Below are 26,072 nucleotides of genomic sequence, written 5' to 3'. Positions count from 1 at the left end.
CAACACTCCACCTTCCCACTCCGCTGATAACGCCTCGCTAGGCAACGCTGGCCGATGCTGGCCTTGCCCTGGAGAGCCCGCTGCATCCGACCAAGGGCGAGTCCTGCCGCCCCGGAGCCCAGAGTGGAATAGCAGACGTGAGTTGCTTTGTCACCGCCCTCTCCGAGACTTTGGACAAATCACTTAGCAATCCTTTCTGCCAACGCCTAATTGTGTCTTGCGGGAGGGACGGCTGCAGAGAAGCCGGTAGTCCGGCCGGAGAGCCGCGCCACGAAACTTCGGTCCCCAGTGCGGTGCGGGGACCCCCTGCGGGAGCACGGTGGCACGCCCCTCTCTTCTCCGGCGTCACCTGGGGCCTCGGCGTTACCCCACTCCCTGCCGAGGGAGAGCGACTTCAGGGCAGTGCGTGTGGCCCGGAGCACCGGGGTGGCGCAGCAGCGGGGACCTTGCGCCCGGGGGGTCCCAGCTCCCCGGTAGGTCGGTTTGGCCACGTAGGCAAGCGAGGGGCTTTGGGTGGCCGCGTGCGACCCCTCTCCCGCCCGCTACTTTCGCTTTCCCTCGGGGAAAACTTGCACGCCGCGGCGGGGGCGGCAAGATCCGGGACTAACTGGATCTAGGCTTCTTGGCGGCGGAGCTCACGGGTCCCCCGGAGGTGGAGAGGACGGCGGGGCGACCGCAGTGAGCGTCCAGCAGATGCCGCGGCTTCGCAGCCGTGAGTGGTACCCCGCGAAGTTCCCGGGGCCCGCGTGGGAGCCCTCCCCGGCTTCGGCTCCACGCGGGATTTCTCCAGAGAGTGGCGGGGACAGAGGTCCTGGGAGAATCAAGCTTCAGGTTGAGTGTGTCCCAGTCCGTCGCCTCTGCAGGGACGAGCTTCCTGCGTTTTAAGGTCAAGTTTTCCTGCCGCAGAGCCCGCCAGAAACCGTCCCCCGCTGTGAAGCGGCGGCGTCTCCCCTGAAGGCTGGGAACCTCCGGGGAATCCCAGCCCAAGGGAAGGGACTTCAGAAACCCCTTGTACGTGGGTGTGCCTCCAAGGTGAGCGCGGTGTGAGAATGAAAGCGCCGAGGTCCAGGTAGGGCTTGGAAATCCCGAGGGTTGTTCCTGTGCTGGGCAAGTGGAGGGGGTGATACCAGTTTGGGGGCACATACCTCACAGCTTTTTTTAACCTTTAAAACTTAAGAGCAATAAACAAGAAGAGTAAAAGAGCTGGAATAATATTGAGTCTCTTGTATGACTGAAAGTCAGTGAAATTGCCTTTTAAAAATCTTGTACCCATAAAACATGCCCTTGTTATTTATTAAGCCTAAATCTAGCAGCTAATAGTCTAGTCTGCCTTGGCAGCTTTCGTTACTAGTGCCTGGAATAAGCAAGGTCTTTAAGTGAGCTACTGAGGAGAACTGTCTGTATTGCACTTTATAAGTATCCAGATCTCTGAGAAATGCTGAGCTTGAGTGTTACTGTATTAGAGAGATGGACAGAGGTGTGTGGCACCAGGAAGACGGGAAAGAGAGCTAGCTCTCTTGGGAAGGTGTGTATACTCTTGTCTTTGAGAGGCCAGGTTTAGAGTCATTTGGTAAACCCTGCATATGCAGTAAGGCCAGCTGAAAACAGTTCCGGAATAAACTCCTCTCCCAGAAGGGGCTGGGGAGGCTATATGTGACACTGCCTTTTCTACCCTGACCTGAGGAGACACAGGTGGTGCGAATGACCTGGTTCCCCGGGGCTTATCATTAGCACTACATAGTTTGAGTTCCGCTGAGTAAGCTGCAGAGATTTTCCTTAGATTTGTGCAGCAGGAACAACACCTGGAGACAATAAAATTGAGCAACCCGGAGTCCAAAAGTCAGCTGGCCAAACCAATGTGTTGTGTGATTACAGTAAGCTGGGCCCTTGCTGAAGCTCACCTTTTTGGGGTGCAAACCCCTTACTAGAAAATGGAAACTGGGCTAAGGCTTAGTAGGGATAGTTTAAACTGAGGGATTTGGGGTGTAAAGAGTGTGGTAAGAGCAGAGGAGAGCAGGAACAGTCAGGGCCAGGTCCTGCCCGCCCACTGAGCCTGAGAGGACTGGTGTTACTGAGGAATGGTGGGAAGTGGGCCAGTGACATGGCATGGGTGGGTCTTTGAAACATCTTCACACCTGTGAGTATCCTCTCACATGGTTGTGTTTAAAAACAAAAGTAGCCAGGTGCAGGTGCAGGTACCAGAGGCTCCCAGGCCTAGCTACTGGGGAGCCTGATGTAGGATAATCTCTTGAGCCCAGACACTAAGCACTCACCCTGACTGCTGCCCAGAGAACTGCAAAGGCCATAGAACCAACAAGAAGTTAAAGCCGCTGTCCCTTTGGATAACTTCTGAGTAAGGGCTGCACTTTCCCTAGCCTGTCAGTGTCAGGCGCTGAATGTGACTGGAGGCCAACTAAAATAAGAGAATCTAAGCCATGCGTGGTACACTCATCTGGAATTACAAGACTCAAGAGGCTGAGGCAGGAGGATTCATAATGTGCTTGGGCTACATAGATTCAGAATTGTCTAGAATAATTAAAAGGAGGAGGAGGAGGAGGGAAGAAGGAGGAAGGAATGAAGGCGATACAGGATCCACTGCTTGAAAGCATGTGGGGAGGCACAGAACAGGTAGCATCAGTCTTAGTGGGGCGGACAAACTTGGCCCAAGCCCTTTAAAGACGCTTGTCTGGTGTTAATTTGCATTGCTTTGCATGCATTTGATATGCATTTCCATATGCTGGTAATTTTCCTACCAGGGTCTAAAGTCTGAAACTTCAAGAATAAGGGGGGGGGGGTGGGGGGGAAACCCAAGATTAATCAGGAATTAAATGCAACTGTCCTGTCCTAATAGACAGGAATTGTGGGTTCCATGTGGATTTCGGGGTGGGGGGTAGAGGGGATAGGGTTAGGCCTGTATTTAGTCTTTCAGAAGGTAGGGAAGCCAGATATCATCCCTCTCCTTATTATGTTGAGACTTTGTTTTGCTGAACTCGTAGTGAGAAAATATAGAAAAATATATTTCTATATATATAGCGCAGAAGGAGGCTGGGTTATATAAAATGCCAGAAAGTGGAATTGAGAGGTTGAGCAGACAGAGGCTGAGGTGGACAGAAGGGAAAGGCTGGATCTCTACTGAGCAGTCTGAATTTTTAGAAAATGTATAATCTTAGAGGATCTAGCTAGATCTGGTGGTGCATGCCTTTAATCCTAGCACATGAGAAGCAGAGACAGGTGAATCTCTGAGTTCAAGGCCAGCCTGGTCTACAAAGACAAGCCAGGGCTAGACAGTTGAGAAACTGTCTCAAAAACAAAAACACATATAAGATTTTAAAACTAATAAATTCCCCCAAATTTGGGTTTACTGGGAAACAGGCCATTATGCCTTAGGAAAATATTAGGGATACAGGGTATCAAAAACCAGGCAGCCTACATGGTACACACATGCAATCCTAGCATATGAAAGTTGGAACATGGGCTGGAGAGATGACTCAACTGCTAAAGGCTGGGCTCTCAACCAAAAGTTGGAACATGGACAGTTCAAGGTAATCTGTAGCCATGTTGTCAGTTCAAGGCTAGCCTAGAGTATATGAAACTGTATAAATAAGTTAACTCATTAACTAGATAATTAATTAGAATGATAAAGCAGATAAGCAGCCCAAGAAACAAATGATAGTTTTGTTGGTTGGAGCAGTGTTCCTGTGCGTCCATAGGCCAGCTGCTTCCGTGTTACCTGGGAACTTAGAAGCACTACCTCTGAGACGGCCCGCCCAGGGGCCTGTGTGGGAACCTCTGGAGATGCTGGGCCCAGCCGCCAGCTTTCGTACATTCTCTAGATCCTCAGAGCAGCTTTTGTTCCTCTTGAATATTTTGCTCGTTGACCCCTCACCTTCCAGTTTTCCTCATGGGGGTCATCATATTCAGGGCAGGCTGCTTCAGATCCCTCCCTAAAAATCCATGGGGAGGAATGTACTGAGAGACACAGAGCCACTCCACAGGTTGTCAGCTGTCCCTTCCTGGTGGCTGGGTCTAACCTCAGATCCCTCAGGGCTTCAGCCTTCTGCAGTCTTGTGGTTCTCAGCCATCCAGGGCAGTGGTGGCTTTGTACCACGTGCTGCCTTTTTCTTTTTCTCCTTTAGCGACCTCCTTCTGAACAGTGACTCATGCCAAGTGCAGTCAGCCATTCTCTACGGATGCTCCTGCAGTGAGCATTGGTCAGTGGTGGGCGTGCAGTTGATGTTTGGGGCCAATGCCTTCACTTTGCATCTAGATGTCATCATTCCGGATCCAAGCGTGACAAAACTATCTGGCCAGTTGGGGCATTAAGGTCCAGGCCAATGAATTAATGATATGTTGGTTTCTTTGTTAGTGGCCCTTCTCGAAGTTAATGAGGCACAAAACTGGGGCCTCTTTTGTAGTCCTGTGGAGCCAGCATGAGAAGAATGGCCCTGGCCGGTGGTTCCTGGCAGTGGTCGCCTTTGAGTCTCTGCTATTCTGAAAGTCCTCTTTTAGTGTCAGCCCTGCTTATGTAACCCTGTCCCAGCACACAGCCCCTGGACAGAGTGGTCAGCAACCTCCAGTGACAGGGGCTGTGGGGGAGGGGCAGCATAGATGACATAAAAGTGAATTCAGGAAGTAAAATTTGCACATTAGAATTCCTCTCTGCTTCATTTCAGTTTCCTGCTGTAGTCCCCTGTGTGTGGGGTTGGGGATGGGGGGGGGGGGGATGCGGGGGTTGTCATCTTTATTCTCTTAGGGTTAATTGCAGGACCTAAAGCCTGACGCCATCTACCTAAGAATGATCAGAAGCCCACGGGCAGATGCAGTGAGTCTTACAGGACAGGGGAGCTCTCATAAGAAAATGAAGACTAGCGATGCATTTGATGGAAACCTGACAAACTGTTACCAGCTATGCAAGTGGGACAAAGGCAAGAGGCCTCCGGTGGTGGGTGGAGAGGAGAAAGGACCAGGAAGAAAGGCAAGCACCGCAAGCTTCGTGCAGGTTCCGTGACAAGCAGGGCCCTTGCTCGTTTTCTGTGAGAACTCTCTCAATTTTTATTTTGTGTTATGGATGCCTACATGCACATATATATACCACTCACATACCTGATACACACAGAGGCCAGAAGAGGGGTTTAGATCCTGCCACTGTAGTTACGGGTGCTTTTAGACCACCATGTAGGTGCCAAGAACTAACACAGATCCTCAGCATGAGTAGCCAGTGCTCTGAACCCGAGCTGTCTCTTCAGCCCCCTGTCTCCTGCTTTCAAAGGTGTGAAGGCTAGAGTGAGCTTGCTCCTCTGATAGCCAAGTGTATGAGGTCAGAAAGAAGGTGACATATTTGATGGCAGCATACTGTGTCCTGAACATGAGCATACTCCAGTCGGATTTCTTTGGCTGGTCACTTCCTCTGCTGTCCAGCCTGTTTTTCTCCTTCTAACCCAGTTAAAGGGAAACTCAATGTGATTGTCCTTTTGATCAAGATCTAGCTGTGCTTAGGCATGACCCATCATCCTATCTCATCTTGGATGGGTTATGCTGCGTGGGAACTGTGACGACAGGCCAGCGACTGTAGGTGGTAAAAGAATTCAAGACAAAACAACACAAAAAGACGGGACTAGAGTTTATTAGATACTCTAGTATAGATAGCTACAACCAGCTAAACCACCTGCCCGAAGGCATTGGGGGGGGGGGGCTGCAGGTGTAGAGGGTTCTACTCAGACATCATGTCAATGTTATTGTGCCCTAGTTATTTAGGGCTTATCAGATAGATATCTGTGCGGGGCTCTTATCTGGTTAAGCAGAGGTGCTATTATTTTGCTGAGGAATAGGTTTTCTAGGGTAAATTAAGTCTCCATGGGGTTGGCTCTCTGTGCAATGCAGCATGAGCCGCTAAGGGTCAGACTCCTGATGGGCTGAACTGCTCATTAAAGCCAGGAAGTCTTTGCCTTGCCTTGCCTTGCCTTGCCTTGCCTTGCCTTGCTGTTGTGACTGCTCTAAAATGGATTGCAGCTAATGCAGAAAGTTAACTCTTTCTGGTCCTGTACAGAGGCAGCAGGGTTCTTGCTTGCTCTGAGCCCCAGCCTGTCTTGAGAGAGCAGCCTTGTTCATCAGTTAGAAGAGTTTGGTATAGCTGTCCGTCCCAGAAATATATATACAGCTTAGGTCCAAGGGTCAGTAAAGCTTCTCTACTTCTCCTGGTGGTCTACAAGATGGAGAGGACCAGGGCTGCGCAGCACGTGGCAGTGGCAGCGGAGAAGCACTCTGGCAGGCCTGTAACAATGGGACAAAATGAACACCGGGCTCTTCTCCCATCCTGCCACTCGCCTGTGTGAATATCTGAAAGACCAGGATGGGTGCATCCACCCCCACATTCCACCTAGGCAGAGTAGGGACCTGGCTCTGCTTAGCCATCATGGTCCACCAGGTTCCTTCTGTGGTAGCCTTCCCAGCTGTCATCCTGCCTTCCCTCAGCTGCCAGATCCAGAGACTTGCAGCAGACAGATCAGGAGAAAGATGTGGAATGATACACAGAGCAGCCGTGAGTTAGCCTGCACAGGAACACAGCTGGAATGGTAAGGAGTTTGCTCAGCTGAAGGAAGGAATGTGGGAGGGGATAAGAGAGCCTAAGAAAGGGTCATAAGAAATCCATGTGTCTTAGTTAGGGTTTCCATTGCTGTGAAGAGACACCATGACCAAAGCAACTCTTATACAGGCCAACATTTAACTGGGGCTGGCTTACAGGTTCAGAGCTTCAGTCCATTATCACCATGGTGGGGAAGCATGGCATTGTCCAGGCAGGCATGGCACTGGAGAAGGAACTGAGAGTTCTGCATCTTGATCCAACTGCAGCCAGGAAAGGACTGTCCCCCAGGCAGCTAAGAGGAAGGTCTCAAAGCCCACCACCACAGTGACACACTTCTTCCACACCTACTCCAACAAGGCCACACCTCCTAATAGTCCTCCTCCCTGGGACAAGCATATTCAAACCACCAAACCATGAAAGAGACATTTCCAAATGCTAACTACCCACTTGTCTAAGACATTGTCTCTGCACACTGTGACAATTGGCCCTCGTCAGCCACTCAACTGAATTAAGGAGGAATTCTGAACTGGCGAAGCGAGGGTGTCTCCCGAGAGGACTGACCTGTGGGGCAATGACATATTCTCAGGATGGGCAACACCTTTCCATCAAACCTGCAGAAAAAGGGTCCCTCTCTCTGTTCCTCTTCTTTCCCGACACGTACAGCTTTTGTGCCTCATGTTACCAGACTCCAGCTTCTTGGGCTTTCTAATGTGACTGCAGTACCAGCGACTCTCCAGGGAGCACGCAGCTTCAGTGCCAGACCTGGACTGAGCGCCCAGCTTCCAGGATTGGGATGCTCCCAGGCTGTCGCCTCTCCAACGTGATGGCACAGGGCCATCACTAACTCCACCCCTGCTGTGTATGCCAATTTTATGCACCTTTATATATATATATATATATAGTGTGTGTGTGAGAGAGAGAGACTCAGAAAATATATCTTTATGATCCTCATTAGTGTATAAATATAGGATAATAGACATTTTAGGGTTTAAGAAGGAAATTGACATAGGAATTATAACCAAGACACCAAAATCACCATAGCACGGGGTGGGGATTCTCACTGGCTTTAATCCTGTCACTTGCCTGTCTTGTGATCCTATGAGTCAAGTCCCTCTTTTTTAAAATGTATTTTCAGAATTTCAGACTTGGAGATAGTTGTATGTACAGCTGTGGGCCCCTGCCTGGCAGCCTTGAACTGTAAGAAGTAGAGGGGAAAAAATGCCTCTAGGCTGACAACCAGCTATCCAATTGTCCTGCCACACAGCATGCTCAGGACATTAACTCAACTACTGTCTCACCACGGTGGGAGTCAGAGCTTGCCTTGCTCTTCCTAGACTAGGAGGTAGGTAGAGGCCAACTGTCAGGACATCTCATTGGTGGCAGACTTGGGACTCAAATTAAAACCACTGGTTCCCAATTCCAAACTTATAGGATGTACCCAGAGGTCAGCTGGAGGGGGCAAATGTGTGCCAAGTTGGGAGATGGGGCCAGAAGGAAGGGGTGAGGGGCGCACTCCTGGCTTTGAGCTGTTCAAAATATTCTTGAGCCACATGGTACCACATCTTTTTATTGAAAACCTGCCTCAAAAGTCCCTGTGTGATAAGAACATCTCAAGAAGGGAGCCCACGTACAGAATGATGCTAGACACTGGGTGGACTATTGCCTGTGACTAACAGCCATGCAGAGCAGGCTCGCCATGTGCTGGAGGGTGTTTAAGGGAAGCCTCGTCAGCCAACTGCAGTTCTCGCCAGCACTGGAGTTAATTTGGTAAATCTTGCAGGCTGTCTTCCTTCAGATGTTTACCTAAAGCCTCCATCTACCTCCAAATTTAGACGGATGAGAAGTTCAGCATATTTGAGACATATTTTTGCACTTGACTATATACAGGATTGTGCTGTTGAACAAGTTCTCACTTTGACCTGATTTGAAGTTCATTTAGAGAGAGAAGCAGCATCGTCACCCTTTTCCTTGTTCCTCTTTCAAAGCGCAAGTTTCCTAAATGTGTGAGGGTTTGTTTTTCTCATCTAGCCAAAGCTCAGGGATGCATCTGCTATGTCAGCTCAGAGGCTTAAGCTGGAGGCTGAGAGACCAGCAGTCTCTTGGTCTATACTGTCTCCTTCAGAGAGGCTCTAGTCATCTTGCTAGAGTTCCGGGTAGAAAAGTAGAAAGACAGGCGTTTTTTTCCCTGCTGAGAACCGTGTTCCCCACAGCCTCGATTCTTCCCAACACTGCCTCTTCTATATGGGAGGCAGGAAGAAAGTTTTCAGGGTTGCCCGTTTCTGTCGCCAGTCGTTAGAAGGACTCTCTGAGAGAAGACCAGAGAATGACTGTTCTGGGCATCTGGCAGCCTGCCAGAGTCTTCGCTATGACGCTGTTTCTGAATTTTATCGCATCTCTGTTCTGGCACTGACCACATCACTGTCCGTCAGAACATCTGCTCGAGGTGTTGATTTCTGCTTTATGTACAACTACATGCTTAAACATTTAGCAAGCTGAGCAAGCCTTGTGTTTATCTGTCGTGTCTCCCGTGTGTTACAGCCCTCTGTAACCTGCGGAAACTACTGTTCAAATGCAGCCTTGCCAGGGATGCCTGCTGCACAGCTGTCATGGGATTTTCTGGATTGGGCTTCTGCAAAGGTTAAAAATCTCTGCTTTGGAACGTCCTGCCTTGGCCATATTGAGCCATGTACCGTGGATTTTCTTCTATCCCTCGCCACTTAGTTTTTGAGTTTCTGGATTTGAACTTAGTATTTATGTAACTTATGTACAAGATTTCAGGGCAGTTTGCATATTTTAAGCCAGCAGATCTTTGGCTGAACTGTGCAATCATGACAGAGGTGCCCACCTTAGCACACGTGTCTGGGGGGGGGGGAGGTATATGTGTGTACACACATGTGACTGTCCCTGTCTGTGCATGTGCAAATGTGTAAATGCCTGGGAGTATGTGTGTTTGTGTGGATGTCGGTGCACATGTGTGTATGCCTGTGTGCATGACACACATACAGATTTCCACATGTGCGTTGATGCCCTTAAATAACTGCATTGTGAAGAAGCCTGGAGACAAAAAGATGTGAATCTAGGCTCAACCAACACAGTGGAAACTCAACAGATATCAACTGTGGCTTCTGTACTAATCAAGTCAGGATCATCTAGGCATGGTGACCCACATCTGTAATCCTAGCACTCAGAAGTCTGAGGCAGGAGGATCATGAGTGAGTGGCCAGCCTGGGCTATACCATGAGGTTCTCAATACACACACATGCACAAGCACCCACAAACACAATACACACATGCATACTTATATCTGTGCACAGGCACATACACATGCAACATGCACAGACACCCCATGCACATTTACAATACTTATTTTCACATGTGCATACACACATACAAATACACATATTCCCTGACTTAATGCACACACAGATGCACATACAGAGCTTCCTCACCATGTTGTTATTTAAGGGCATAAATGCACATAAGGAAATGAGTTAACACATCTTCAGCTAGCTACAGATCTTTTAAATAGTTAATTTGGGGGGAATAAAATATGGAGGTGACTCTATGATACCAAAATAAAGGCTTCCAGAGATGCAGGGTTTTGAGGGGAGAGGTATACATCTGCACACCTTGGATGAGGCAACATCTTTTCTTTCTAACAGAAAAGTTCACTTTTAAAAAATAGACAAAAGACTTGAGGTGGGTGGCTCCGTGGGTAAAAGTGGGTATGGCATAAGCAGGCAGACCTGAGGACCTGAGTTCAAATCTCCACTACTCGCATGTAAACCAAGTAAGCCAGGCATGACCGTGTGTACCTGTAACCAGCACTGGAAGGCAGAGAGCTGGACCCCAGTGCTTAGTGGCCAGTCATTTAGTTGAAATAGCAGGCTTCAATTTCAGTAAGAGATCCTGTATCAAGTCAGTTCAAAGCAGAGCTGTGGAGAACACCGCATACCGTGCTCTGGCCTTTGCATGTGTACACAAGAATGCACACAACAGTAACAACATTTTTAATTCAGGGTTTCTACTTTATAGAAAAAAGAATAAAATATTTTTGACCCACATTTTAAGGTTAGAACATGGAACTTGAAGGCAGCTTGGTTTCGCCGTACCTAAGCTCAGTGAAATGGACAGAAGACAAGCAAAGAAAGAAACTTGGGACCAAGGTCTAGGTGTTGGCCAGCCCCTCTTCTGCAGTCTTTTGTACCCAGGCAGGCATGGCATGGCCTGCAGGTTGCCCTCCAACTAACATTTGAGGGCAGAGATATTTGGGGAATCCTTTTTTAAAAGTGTTTGGAGACAAACTCAGCATTTTACTTCCTAAGGGTCTCGAGTGTTAAGGACTGGACATTTCATTGGCTTCGTGGTCTCTGGCACGTTAGATCGTGCTAGAACTTCTTGGCATGGCGGTGACCGTGCCAGCTGGATGGTGAGCCACTTCTGCTCTTTACCTTGAGACAGAAGAGGAAACCACGAAGCCAGGCTGACCTCCCGGTTGCCATCACTGCAGAGTAGTATCCGATTTCTGTGCTTTTTTTGGTTCCGCGGCTATGACCCAGATTTCCCGTGACCTTGACCACTCTCGGTCTGATCAAAGCGTCTTGACAGAAGTTCCTCGTTTCCCATGTAACCTTACACACCTTGTGATTTTTCCCTAGACCCGAACGACTCTGGAACAGGCACTGCAGGCGGAATAGAGATCGAAGGAAGCAGTATGGAGAATGACTTTCATGCCCTGCAGTTCCATTGAGGCCTCTGTGCTTGCTGTTTTGCAGGTAAAGTAACTATTTTTAAAAGATAACAGTCAGACCGAAGCAAACTACTGAGCAAGAAACCTATCAGTAGTAACACACCCTTGCCTCAAACAGAGCCTAGTTAACCATGCTGAGACAGTGTCATTGAACATGGGATCGTTGTGATAGAGTCCTGCAAAGAAAGGCCCCGTCTGAGGATGTTTTGTGTGTTCACATTGCTGTAAAAAGCTCAGGATGGCTTTGCTGGTTCTGTGCTCCTTTGGAGTGACATTTCCAAACTGAGGTCAATACAGAGCCACCACACAGAGTCACCCCTAAGAGTGGGGGCTGAGAGGAGAGATCATAGTTTCCACTGCACAGAACATTACTGGCACTGCCACACGGGGCACTGGTGCTGCTGGGCCTCTGCTGGTGAGTGCCCGCCTAGGCGCCTTGGAAGAAATTCTTTGGCAAGCAGTCTTTCAAAAGAAATGAGGAACCACCCCTAAACATTAACTACAGCAACAACCTTCCTGTCCCTCACAATCAGGGAAGACCTGGTTCTACATAACTCTGAAACCCCCCCAGGGAGAATTTCGAAACTTCAGTTGAAAATTACTGTCAACAAAAACAATGTTGCTAAAGAGTAAAGAATAATGATTTAGAATGTCAGGTACAGAGGATAATGGCTGCACTGCTTCGGGAAAATAAAACAAAGAATTGACTCTAGGTTTCCCCAGGAAACCATTCTTCTTATGGAGGTCCTAAAACCTGACGTTTGCAGACCAACATCTTTCTCCTACCGCTCTTTCATAGGCATTGTGTCATAGGGCCTACACAACAGCATTGTAGGATAGAAAGACTATTATCCTGCTTAATACGTGGGGCATAAAGACTTGCCCATGGCTAATACGGTGCTAGGTCACTTGGGAAAGCTTTAGATAGCAGAGCCCAGACTAGAATGTGGGGCTTTTGGCTTTGTACTGCCAAACAGCTGCAGTGTACCAGGGATGAATGTGCTTGGCGCAGGAGATGGAGGAGTAACCCTTCGAGGACCTCATGTTCCTGTCTAAAGACAGATGATAAAGCAGCACAAACGGGCTGTGGCAATGGCAGGAGGAGGAGGGAGCGTGGGGGACAGGAGTATGGGTAGGCTGGAGAGATCTGAAAAAGGTAATCAGAGAGAACCCAAGGGAAGCTTATGGTTGTTTTTCTACAACTTGAGGGAGGGGGAGAGGGGGGAAAGGGGGAGAGGAAGAACAAGCTGGGCTTGCGCAGGAAAGGCGTCTGATTTGTTCTCAGGGAAGGGTTTGGCCAATAGGGGGCAGGTGTGGAGGCGTGGCTTAATTACTCCTGGAGTGTGGATGAGAAGAAACCAGGGAGCTGAGTGGGAAGCGGTTTCTCATGCAGCCCGGGCTTGGATTAGAGTGGCCCTGACAGAGTGGGAAATGGGAGGTGGCTTAGAAATACGTTTGGAGTGTAGAACCATATTCCTACAGTCTAGGGCTAATATGCCTTCCCAGTATGAAATCTCTCCACCACCTAGAGATTAATAAAGACTCTTTAATAATAAGTAGCATACATCTGGCTGTGGCTAATGCACAGAAGGGAGGTGGCCCAGAACAGAGACCCCTATTACCTTATACAATTGCACGGTCCAAGTTATTCTTGGAGCAGCAATTAAATCTGTTTCACAAGGACAGAAATCCGAAGGTTTGGTTACTTGGATGAATGGGGAGATTTAAAATGTAAAATATTGTTATAGTTATCCCAACACAGACCAGGGATGCTCTTCCCACACAGCTGTTAGCCAAGGCGGAATTAGCTTCTCCTGATAAGACAATCCGGAGTGTTCCATTAGCTAAATTCTACTTTGGTAACTTAGTATTTCCTAAGCAGGCTCAGTAGATCCTTATAACACCATTTGTGACTCCAGGCTCCTTTAGACCACTGAGAGAATGGAAGGGCAGGGCTGAGCTGTGCCTAGTGATAAATAGGCCATAGCTGAAATTCCTGGCTCTTCTATATATTACGAGCTAAAGTAAATTTCATATTTCCTATGACTCATTTTCTCATCTTGAAAAGCAGGAATAATGATTTGCTGAACAGTATAAGTAAGAAAAGACAAATAATACTGACATTCTTCATGGATCATTAAGAAGGGACAGGGATGTGTCCATGGACTCCCGACATGTTGTTTTAATAAACGAAATCCTAGTCATTCCATTTTACCCATGAAGACTCAGGAGCCAGATGCTGGGGTGAAAGCCTGCTAGGCAGAGAGGCAGAGAAAGCAGCCAGCAGTCCTTCCTCCTCCTCTGACATCCCAGAAGGAAAAGCCCCTCTTCCTTCTCCACACTGTCTTAAATGCCCTTCAACTCAAAGACCCGCCTTCTCTTTCCTGGGTTTTCTTCCATTGTTCACTGCCTGTCAAATGGTTAAGCAACTATGCCTCTTGCTTGACCTATCTTTGACTTTATTTAGCTCTTGTTTACAGAAAGCTCTTGAGACAACAAGGTTTTTTCCAGTTCACAGATTTGGGGTTCACAATATGACCAGATAGCCTGCAACACTGACAACATGGGGAATGTTGTTGACTTTGGTCAAAACTATCTTAGTAGTGAGGAAAAGGGACCCAGGTTATGTTGGATGCCACCATGAGGAACCCTTATAAGGACCTGGGATCCTACCTTCTGTGGAGTCCCTTAATGGACACCAATTGGCTGGATGCATGTCACTACAATCTGAATGTGTCCTTCCTAAAGTCATGATGAAACTTAACTGCCAATGTGATAGAATTAAGGGTTATAGCAGGTTAGTAATGCCTTGAAGGCAGTGTCACAAATGGAATTAGTGACCTTGTAAGAGGTCCCACACGTGTGCCATTCTGACTTCTGCCATGGAAGAGCACAACCGTAAAGTGCCATCTTGGAAGTTGGGCTGTGCCATCACTAGATGTGAATCTGACCTTTGATCATGGCCTCCCAACTTCCAGGACCATGAGAAATACAATTCGTTATTGATAAACTCCCCATTTTATGGTATTTTGTCATAGCAACAGGGGCAGACTAAGACACACATGTAATGGAGAAATTATGTTCCCAGCATCCCAAGACTGATACGAGGCTCTATGACAGGTGGGCTTCTTTCAGGGAGGGCTGCGGACCTAGTCACCTTTAAAGCCCTTTCAGTTTTAAGACTGTACATTTAGTTTCTTTGGGAATTATAGATTTAACTAAGTCTTGGTGAAAAGGACCTAGAAGGAGAAACTCCGTTGTTTAAGCAGTTTTGTTGTTGTTGTTGTTGTTGTTGTTCTGGTGTAAAGCTTGTTGGCTGCTGTTAGAAAGCCCTTAGCATTTTACAGACTCGGGTGAGAAGAGGGCTGGTCACATAGATGTTGTGAGTGACAGAAATGAGTAGGACAGCCTACACAGTGAGGCCACTGTTAGGGGAGGGAGCAGGGCATGAAGGACATGGTGTCCATGGAGTGTCTTGCCAACATATGGACCACTGCAATGCAAGCTCTGTTTTTCATTTCCGGCTTCTCTGACGTCCTGAGTTTGGTTGTTTTGTTGTTTGTTTTATGAAATAAGAATGAAAACCCCTTGTCTCTGCCTTGTAAAGACTGTAGTTGCTTGTCTTTCCAGGGCCATCTGTCTTCACGTACATTGCATTATTGGCCTAGCCATGAGGCTCTTGTATTTTACATAGGTGCTGTGTTTACCTGCTTCACGCCGTGACAGCTATTTTCCTTGGCAGTGTTCCTTCTAGGCTAGAACAACGAGAGTGTAAGCTTATGGAGAACCTGGCCTTCTGACTCTTTAGCACAGCTCTTGAGGTACTGAGGAGGCGGTACGGAAATATACCAGAGCTGAGTCACCCTCCCACCTAATGGTCCCAGTCCAGAATTTTCTGTGGCCGGAAATGAGCACGCCATCATGTAGACTCGGTGGCCTCACTGTGATCAGGCTCTGTGGTCATGCATACAGCTGTTGGCCATTAGGGTCCCTCTGTCTAGGAGGACATTCGGTTTTTTATTTATTTTTGTTTTTGTTTTTTTAGTGTATTCATCTTTATACTTCTTTCCTTATGTGGGTAAATAATGTCTCTCCTTTGTAAGGCTTTAGAAAAATATTCTGACATTCCCAAGTTAATAAGCTTTTCATATCCTATTTTTCAAGTTGACATATAATAAAACAAGGGAGGGATGCATTGAGGGAATGTTCTCTGCCTCAAGGGAACGTCCAGAAAGTTTTCTAAAATATTTAGGAATTCTCAGACAGCCCCAACTGCATAGCAACAAGATGTGAGCCAGGCATCACCGATGACTGGATCCCTAAAATTAGCTTGTTCCTCCTCCTCTGAAGGAGCCTACTGACTGAAAATTGATTAATCTCTCGATCAGCCCATCGATTTCCCTGGGCCTAGGATTTCAGACGGAGATGAGACTTATCGCCTAGGTCCCCACAGGTTAATTCTCCATGCAGATTCTTGCTCAGACGGGCATAGTTTATCATGAGTGGAATTCATCTGTCTCTGTTTCAATACAGTTATGTAAGGCTTCCAATAGGAGCATCAGTGAAGAGCTAAACCATTATGGAGAATATGGAGAATATGGAGAATTTGTCTTCGTGTATGCAAGCGATGGAGTTACACAGAAGGCTGAGTAGGTCTGAAAGCAAGGCTTCCTGCGCCAAGCTCCAGCGCCTTCCGCATCAGGACCCTGAATTGTTTGAGGGTTTTACAGACTTTCTTTTTAATATGAGGCACTGGTAAAAATGGATTTAAAGTTGGGAAGACTTGGAGTAAGAAGGTAGCCCATTACTCATAAGGAATGGCCCTCTCCGCTCACCTGCTGTGACCTGAATGTACTAAAGGAAAAACATCTGGGAAGGCACTGGGAGGGTCCCATGAAGCCTTGAGGCTCACCATCATGGAGAAGTCTCCCTAAGGAGAGATTTCTGCCCTTGCTCTTGGGTAGGCATTTATCTATCTCATGTGCCACAGTCTCTCTTCTCATAAGAGACGCTGGCAGTTACCAACTCGTTAGTCTATTGAAGGGGCCGAAATAGAACAGCATTCTCAGTAAGTTCGTGTCCACAACAGTGCTATTAAGTTAACACAAGAGTCTGGGTGGAGGCTGTCAGACACTGATTTTAAATTGATCCTGGGTTTGTACTGAGGCTTTAGGGGTAGACTGGGAAGACAGGCAGTGGAGCTGGATGTGGTAGGGCTGGCCTAGCTTACCTGAGGTCCTGGGTTCCGTCTCCATGCTGGAAAACAATGGCAATGAAACTAAGTCTGGGCTTAAAGAAGTGCTTGCCATCCGTCCTGAGAACACTGCCACCTCCCACCTTGATCAGAAGAGGGCTAAGGCGGCCATGTTCTTAACATTGTCTATATAAAACGACCTTACAGATTCTCTATTTAAAAGCTAGTTTGGAATAAGATGGCTCCATGGTTGAGAGTGTAGACTGCCCTTGCAGAGAACCTGAGTTCCAAGCCCAGAACCTGTGTCAGGCAGCTCACAGGTCCTTGTAAGTCCAGCTCCAGGAGATCCAAGGCTCTCTTCTGGCCTCTGTGGGCACTTGGCATTCCTGTCTACAAAATGGAAATCAGTCTTCTCAGATAGATAAACTCAGTGAGTCCTGTATAATTAGTGCACTGAAAAAGTTCCACGATAAATTAAGCAAGCTGGCCATGGATGGGTAAGAAAGGGAAGGTTTCATAAACCTTTTATTGTAACTAAATTTTTCATGAACTCCATAATCAGCTATGTGACTTCATATGCAGCATACAGTGTACGATACTGGCTTTCTAAATCCCATACCGAACAAAAAAGCCCTGACCTTCAGAGAGGTTAACTAGACATAGCTACAGAGTGCTCTTCCAGAGTCCTCCAGCCCAGCTCTGTGACATCCTAAAGCCACCACTTCCATCTCTTCTTCTCTGTGTCTGGCAAGTTCTGTAAGTTCCCAGAGTGCACTATAAGCATAAAATTATTATTATTATTTTAGATTTTATTTTATGTGCTTGTGTGTTTTCCTTATATGTATGTCTGTGGACCACATGTGTGACATGCCCTCTGAGGCCCAAGGAGGACGTGGGATCCTCTGAACATGGAGTTACAAAGAGTTGTGAGCCTCCAACTGGGTGGTAGAGATCTACCCTGGTGCTCTTAGCCACTAAGCCATCCCTTCAACCTTCAGTTTGTGGTTGGTAAAAGCTGAAACTCAGTCATTTTCTCCCCAGACTTCCTACTTTTGTTCCTGATTTGCTCATCCCCTCCCTTCTCTGGAAAAAGGGGAGACCCTCTTGCTCTGATGGCCCTGGGATCCAAGACTGCTTACTTAAAAGATGGCTGTACTGCTACTAGTGACTGCTACCCTTGGCCCTGTGTGCAGGTGTTGGCACCAACTGTTGCAACCTCTGAGCTCTGGAATGTCTGGGAGACCTGGGGAGGGGGTGGACTGGGGAAATGCTTCATGTCTTCCCTGTTGGAGCTTTAGTGAGGATGGTCTTCCCTTCAATAGTTATAGACCTTGTTCATGTGAGCTATGGCTGTCAAACCTTGCTGTTATTATCTTCTTCTGGTTTGGTTGTCATGGCTAGGAACCTGTGTCTATGTGGTCTAGGAACCCATGTTTATATGTGGTCTAGGAACCTGTGTTTATATGTGGTCTAGGAACCATGTCTATATGTGGTCTAGGAACTTGTGTCTATGTGGTCTAGGAACCATGTCTATATGTGGTCTAGGAACTTGTGTCTATGTGGTCTAGGAACCTGTGTCTATATGTGGTCTAGGAACTTGTGTCTATGTGGTCTAGGAACCTGTGTCTATATGTGGTCTAGGAACTTGTGTCTATGTGGTCTAGGAACCTGTCTATGTGGTCTAGGAACCTGTGTCTATGTGGTCTAGGAATTTGTGTCTATATGTGGTCTAGACTCACAAGGCAACTTCCTTGTCTACCCAGGTGAGACGAGGGAGTCCCCTTCTTCTATTGCAAGTCATTGGTAAGGTACCTGTTATATACTCCCAGCTAGCAAACTGCTTGCCTGCCCGTAAGCCTAGAGAGCAGAGTAGCCACTGAAGTGTTTACAGAAGGAGCTAGTATAGACTGGCCTCCTAGGAACGGTGTGACCAGCTTAGCCCAGCCCATCCTCAGGGCTCCTTTGTATCCTCTGTGTCTGATATGCTATGGGTTTCCTCAAGTCTAGGGTGCAGGTGGCAGGAAGACAGAAGGGGCTATCTGTAAATGTGGGCCTGGCTACCTTCACTCCTGAGGCTTGTTCTCCTTGGGGCCCTGCTGGTCTCTGCAGACCCCAGTGGATAGGCACAAGGGCACCATGTTAAGCCAACAAGGCTGGAGGTTTTAGTCTGGGACCTCCTGGGGGAGCTTTCCCTCCATGGTACCCAGGATACAGAACTGATTTCTCAGCACAGCGAGCAGCTTGGAAGGAGGCCAGCATTCCTGTTTAGGAATTGGCAGGAACTCATTAAAATCAGAGGGCATTCCACCCCACCTCCTTTCCTCCCTCTCTCTCTCTCTCTCTCTCTCTCTCTCTCTCTCTCTCTCTCTCTCTCTCTCTCTCTCTCTCTCTCTCTCTCTTTCTCTAATTCTGATTCTACTTTCGCAAACTCCTTCCTTGTTCTTTGTGAATTTTATACAGCATGCTTTGATTATATTCACCTTCTGTCCCCCTTTCCTGGCCTCCCAACTTTGTGCCCTCCCCAACACTGAAACGCTTTTAGCTAAAGTACTGTGCTTGGGATCGGGGTGTTTTTATTTTGACTTGGGACAGGGTACAAATACTAGAAGGTACTTCTTTCAAATCAAACGCTGCCCCCAGCCAGACAAGCTTTCCTCCTAAAGGATCCTTGGGAAGCAGGACAGACATTCAGAGAGCCAGGACAGGCCTGGGCTGTCCCAGCGTCTCCCCTTTGTCTTTTGAAACTCACCTTTGCCCCTCCCCAGAATAAGCCAGAGCAAAGAGTTCCAGAGAGCTTCTCCCAGCCTCTCCTCTGGGACAGGCCTGTTTGGGGCAGCTATCCCTGGCTTCTTAACAGCTCAGACTCTCTAAGCCCAGGGCTGGACCCACGAAGGGGGGGAAGGAGCAGGATGCTGAGACCCTGGCAAGGGGCAGAGATGGCCCTTATCTCTCAATGTGAATGTGATGATGGTAGTTAGGTTAGCCTTTGTTGGTCTCCTTAAGCATCTTCCCACTACAACAGGACAGATAACTGAAGTCAGTTAAGATCCCTGCCCTATAACGTGTGCTTGAAGTGGACTGCTCTCTTCCCTTGTTTTATCACAGTGCCTCTGTACCTGTGTGCTCAGGCGTCTGAGCCTGCAGCATGGCGCCCTTGGCCTGTGCTTCAAAATCCCATTCCCTGAGACATCTCAGCCTTCTGTCTATGGTTGCCTGAGGTCCTTTTCTCAGCTCACTGCCATCTCCGTGTTCACCCAGGTCATCAGGATCTGCAGTTCCACATTTATGTTGCTGACACATTTCTCTGCAGCCATCACCTTTCACCTAAGCTGGAGTGGTGGCCTTTCCAGTTCCCTGGTGGACACTTCCACATGGAAATCCTAAAGGCACGCAAGCTCAGTGCGGTCAGGACTGGACCACTTCTTCTCTTCTCTCCTATCCTCTGCTTTCAGTCTCCACGGGTGGTGAGACCACCAGCTAATAAAGCAGTGAGAGTTCTCTAAAAGTTCTTTCATCTCACAGAGGAGTTAACAGGTCAGATCATATGGAAACAAGCCTCCCCTCTGTCCCGCCTTCACACTCCACTGCCGGGTGCAGACCCCAGCTTTGTTGAGTGGCAGCCCCGGCTCAGGGGTCTTAGTACAGTCTCAGCTCTTGGCTTTTGCTCTTCCAAACCCAGAGTGAGCCTTGGCCACTGAGGCTCAAGGCCAAGGTTTCTTCTGCCTCTTGTTTCAAAGCTGTGGACTCTTCCACAGGCAAGGCCACACGCTGTACCGAGGACAATTTTATAACTCTACTCGGAATGAGTGCTAGGCCCCTTGCTAATCCCCGTGAGAACATGGTGACTAACAAAGAAAGAAAAACGGCTTTTGCAGTTTTTACAATCTATGCATCTAACTGTGTGCTACTGTTTCCAAAATGGAGTTCTCTGGACTGTTCCTAACAGACTTCAGGCCTCCAGCTGATAAGCATCTGAAGCTAAATAAAATTAGATAACTTGGGGGTCGGGGGGGGGGACTGTGCTCAAGTGAGTCGGTGCATTTCTGAGGACCTCTTGATCAACTTAAGTTCTCTTAACTTCTGCCCAAAGCACAGCAATTGCCCCTCACATACACTAAGTCTGATGCAGACTGCAAGTCCCATTGTGTAGCTCACCTTCTGCGTCCATGGCTTACTTGTCTGAAATTCAGCAAGACTCTCATTTGAAAAACCTGAAGAAGAAACTTCCAGAAAGTTTCTAGAAATTTGAATTTTCCCTGACTCAGGCGCTATAATAAATCCATGTGACCAAGTGCTGTATGAGTATTAAGTAGTATTACACAGAAACAGAAGGGGTAGGTAGGACATGACATATAGGTTATCTCAAATATTAAGCCATTTTATAGCAGGAAGTTGGGCATCTGTGTATCTTGATCATCCCCTGGAGGTCCTGGGACCAGCCCTCAACCACACTAGGAAAAAGTTGTGATTATTATCATCTACTGTGCTTGATCACCAACATCTCTCCAAATGAGCTAATGTTAGTTAACGTTGACTGTCACAAGGTTCCATGGCTTACTGTCTTTTTGTTTCATTATTTCTGGATTTGCTCCAGGGCTTTGTTTCCTTTATCTATGCACTCAGCACTCTGTGGGATGTGCAGTAGGCGGTACCCAGTAAACTTGGGATAAACTGAATTGATTTTTCTCTTCGTATCAGATAATTAACAATTACTGTCCCCTTCACTTCTGCAGAATGAAGATATTCAGATGTTGCTTTAAATACACTCTGCAGCAGAAACTCTTCCTCCTCCTCTTAACCCTGTGGCTGTTCTCCTTGTTGAAGCTCCTAAATGTGGGCAGGCTCCTCTTCCCTCAAAGAGACATTTACTTGGTTGAATACTCCCTAAGTACATCACCATTTGTGAGGAACAGGTTCCCCGAGACCGGGGATGCAGCCAGGGACGACGTTAACTGCTCGGGGGTCTACGAGCACGAGCCTTTGGAAATCGGCAAGAGTCTGGAAATCAGAAGACGGAGCATCATCGACTTGGAGGACAGTGATGTCGTGGCGATGACAAGTGACTGTGACATTTATCAGACCCTAAGACAGTACCATGAAAAACTGGTTTCAAGAGAGGAAGAGGACTTCCCCATAGCCTATTCGCTGGTCGTCCACAAAGATGCCATCATGGTTGAGCGGTTGATCCGAGCTATTTACAACCAACACAACCTTTACTGCATCCATTATGACCTGAAGTCACCGGACGTGTTCAAAGCTGCCATGAACAACCTAGCTAAGTGCTTCCCCAATATCTTCATCGCTTCCAAATTAGAGACTGTGGAGTATGCTCACATATCCAGGCTCCAGGCCGATTGGAACTGCTTATCAGATCTCCTCAAGTCTTCCGTTCAGTGGAAGTACGTCATCAACCTCTGTGGGCAAGACTTTCCCCTAAAGTCAAATTTTGAATTAGTGACAGAGCTGAAAAGTCTCCAAGGAAGGAATATGTTAGAGACGGTGAGACCTCCCAGTGCTAAGATGGAGAGGTTTACCTTCCATCATGAGCTCAGACAGGTGCCTTATGATTATATGAAGCTACCAGTAAAGACGAACATCTCCAAGGGGGCACCCCCTCATAACATTGAGGTATTTGTGGGCAGTGCCTATTTTGTTTTAAGTCGAGCATTTGTTAAATATATTTTCAACAGCTCCCTCGTTGAAGACTTTTTTGCCTGGTCTAAAGATACGTACTCTCCTGATGAGCACTTTTGGGCCACCTTAATCCGGATACCAGGAATACCCGGGGGAATTTCCAGTTCATCCCAGGATGTATCTGACCTGCAGAGTAAGACCCGCCTGGTCAAATGGTTTTACTATGAAGGCTTTCTCTACCCCAATTGCACTGGCTCTCACCTTCGAAGTGTGTGTATTTACGGAGCTGCAGAATTACGGTGGCTCTTAAACGAAGGGCATTGGTTTGCTAATAAGTTTGATTCTAAAGTTGACCCCATCTTGATGAAATGTCTGGCGGAAAAACTTGAAGAGCAACAGAGAAAGCTGATTGCTTTGTCTTCAGAGAAGTTCATGACAGAGGGAAACCGTCAAAGCCACACATCATAAGCTGACTAAGGGCCCGAGGGCGTCTGTTACAAAGAGTTAAGTGAGATGGAATTACACACCCATGCCATGCCCAACAGCATCTGAACTTAATAGTTTTTCCAAGGTTGAAACTTCTACGGATTTCCATGCCTGGACTTCGAGTCCACAGTTGGCTGGTGTCTAAGTGCTGAAATCGCTTGTCGTCTTGCTAAGTCAAATATGTTAAATGTTCAGTGATAGCACATTTATTGAACACCTAACAGCACACCAGGCACTTTATCGAAAGACACCCAGGAGTTAAGTCTAAGTTGCAATGACTTGTTCCCTCAGGAAGCAGCCTTTACCCTCCTAGTGTGGCAACTGTTGTGTTTCTTATTTCTGTGTAACAAGGGTGCTACTGAAGCCGACTTTGGGGTGTGTGCTAATCGTACAAGCCACTCCCTCTGAAAAGTGTGGGAGTGTGAAGCCAGCCCCCCCTTCTCTCACTTTAGCAATGAGACCTTTTTGAATCGTTAGAATATCAGGAGGAGGGATTCCACTACCTCAGAGAAGCTCAAAGAGTGGTCCGATCGCCTGCTTGCCAAAGTATAATTTACCTTTTGGTGCCTCACTTTTCTGATTCAGGGTAGAGGGAGTGCTGTGGTGTGATGCTTGTAGGGTATGGTTCTCTGAGAAGGCAGAGGGGCTGGCGTGGGTGGACTGGGACAGCCAGTGCTGGAGAGGAACACAGGCTCCATTCAGCTTTGCATTTGTTACACAATGGTGTCACAATTGGCTTTCTTTTTAATTCACTTGTTTCTTTAAAACACAGGTACTGATAAAGATAAAACTAAGAGCTAGTTCAAAATGTCATAGGCCAGACCCCAGGCCTACACCTGTCATTTCATCAGGTAACATTATAGCTACAATTGTATCCTTGCCGCAGTCCGACACTTCTGACAGGGTTCATAGATCTGTTCTATATAACCGCCAAGTCAGTAAGCATTCTTAGAAGGACTTTGTGAAATATGACAGCTTTCTCAGTTGGTTATTGTGGTCACTTACTCATTTTCCCTTTTTAAACAAAATGGAGTCAAAATTCAAAATCATTAACACTTCCTGTTAGTGCAGCATTTTTCTCAACTGAGCACCAAAGAGAATATTATTACCCTTTATTTTACAAACACCCACACTTAGAATCATTTTGCATGCACACACATACACATGCACACATACACACACATGCACACGGATGGGGGAGGGGCAGAGGCACCTTGAGACTGAACGTATTGTGTATTGTGCTGCTGAGCCACAGCCCTGAGAACAGGCTGCAACATTACACCAGTCTCTGTGGAGGGTAGGACACATATAAAAATTCCTTGTGTTTTGATATCAGCCCCAATAACTAATTATGTGGTGATTGACGCCAAAATCAGATTATTTGAAAGACTGGAGTACGTAAATATCATTTTACACTTCTGTGCTCTGCACGTGCCATGCTCTTGCTGTATATAACGGTTCGTAGCACTAGCTGCCCTGTGGCCCCATTTTGCTCCATTCCTTTAAGTCACCTTGCACCTCTTTCAATACCCTTTGGATGCTTTTGTTCCCTAGGAAACATCCGTTACCAACTTTCTATCCTTAGATGATGAAGTATAGAGGGCGGCTCGGCAGTTAAGAAAATGCGCTGTTCCTGCTGAAGGCGCAAGTTCTGCTCCCAGCACTCACACCAGGTGGCTCCCAGCTGCCTGTAACTCCAGTTGTAGGGAAACCAGTGCCACCTTCTGGCCTCCAGTGGCACCTACACCCATCTGTCTACACACACACACACACAAATGTACTCACGCATACAGGCTTGCACACGCACACCTGCACACAGATGTATCACAGGTTTTTAAGGAGCCTCACAGAGAATCTGCCCAGGTCTGTGGGTGGGTGAGACCTAAGAAAACCTATCGGCCTCCATGGGCTCTGCTCTCTGTGCACTGAGCACAGGCACTGAACATGCTGTCGTTTCCTCAGAGGCTCTCATGAGGTTCAAGGGAAATGTCACATGAAGGGGAGACAAAATTTGAACTATCAGTTTGGTGACAGTGTTAAGATAACCAGGTCCATTGTGAGAATTAAAAATGAGCCTTTAAATCACAAGAGGCCAGAGTTGCAGGGGAAGCTCTGCCACCAGATTCAGGGCTGAGAAAAAAAACCCTGTCATGGCATTTGGAGTTTCTTGTACAGCCAACAGCATAGTAGCATGCAGATTAGAGAAACGTTGATAACCATGCATGATCAAACTCAAGGACTTCAGTCATCAAGGAGAATGTAAGGGCAACATGCAGGTAGCATCTACCTTGTCCCCTGTCTTTCTGCAGAGAAAGGCCCCTGTTCTCTGGTATTAGGAATTGTCTCAAATTGCTGCATGCTGCCCTGCTGTTTTCAAGTGGATGATGGGCAGACCAAGTGGCATGCCTTCCTTCCCCCATGGGCACATTTCTCTGGACTCAGAAACGTCAACTGCTCGTATTTCAGGGAGCTCGCCAAAGCACTGGCTCTTGCCTTGGGAATCCTGCAGGGTCTTCAGAATTGATTCTAGCAAAAACCGTTTGCTATAAGCCCTTCCCAAATTTCAGAATGTACAGCACTGTTTTATAATTGTTCTTTGTATAGTATTTATTGAATTAGACTCTAATTTACTTAAAGGCAAGAGTTTATGAATTATATGTGAATATTAGAAGAAAAATGAAGGCTGTCAAAATATGTGAGCAATCGTAGACTGTACCATAGACACTGTATATCGAAAAGCCAGTACTGCTATTTTTTCTTTTGCTTATTTTAAATAATAAAACTCATTGAAAGATTAAAGATTTTAGGGCTAGAAAGATGCCTTAGCAGTTAAGAGTACTGGCCACTTGTCCAGAGGATCCAAGTTCAATTCCCAGAATCCTCATGGCAGCTCACAACCATCTGTAACTCCAGTTCGAGGAGACCTGGTGTCCCTCCTCTTCTGGCCTCAGAAGGCACAAGCACACACATGGTAGACTGACATACTTGCAGGCAAAGCATGCACATAAAATAAGGTGAAAATTAAAGCTGTCTCTTGGCTTTCAGAATGTGAATATATACAGGCTTAAGTATTTCATGTGAAATGAATGTATTAAGTATATTCAAATTGTTTCTGTCAATGTTTTCCTTGTCACTCTCTATGGCTCCTTTACCGTGTTGTCCTTGTCCCTTACCATTTTAGTAACAAATCTCCCATGTGTGAGTTTTGAATAGTGATTTGTTTGTTTGTTTGTTTGTTTGTTTAAATTATGTTAGTTTTCTGGCATTGCAAAATAAAATGTGCTCCTCAAATCCAACTCCTCGGACTTGTGAGCTTTCCTGTCGCTGGGTGTGCTGGTCCCCAAAGTTCATTTTGTCTGTAGCAGTGGCCTAGCAAACAGAGTCCATTTCACAGGAGTGTGAAGGAATCACAGTGCCTCGCTCTC

The 26,072-nt window shown here is 47.1% G+C and overlaps 1 protein-coding gene across 1 annotated transcript; it reads left to right on the top strand.

Annotated features, from left to right (window-relative positions):
* Positions 1-223: 223 nt before the first annotated feature.
* On the top strand, positions 224-25,927 carry Gcnt4 (glucosaminyl (N-acetyl) transferase 4). Its single transcript, XM_029468622.2, is given in 4 exon segments — positions 224-1,069; positions 11,242-11,358; positions 21,261-22,608; positions 22,610-25,927. Coding segments are annotated over 2 exon segments (1,407 nt in total). The 5' UTR covers positions 224-1,069; positions 11,242-11,358; position 21,261; the 3' UTR covers positions 22,670-25,927.
* The last annotated feature ends 145 nt before the right edge of the window (positions 25,928-26,072 follow it).

Source organism: Mus caroli, unplaced genomic scaffold, assembly GCF_978045245.1.
Source record: "Mus caroli unplaced genomic scaffold, Mus_caroli_1 scaffold_15, whole genome shotgun sequence".
NCBI lineage: Eukaryota > Metazoa > Chordata > Mammalia > Rodentia > Muridae > Mus > Mus caroli.
This window is presented reverse-complemented; position numbering and strand designations above follow the sequence as displayed.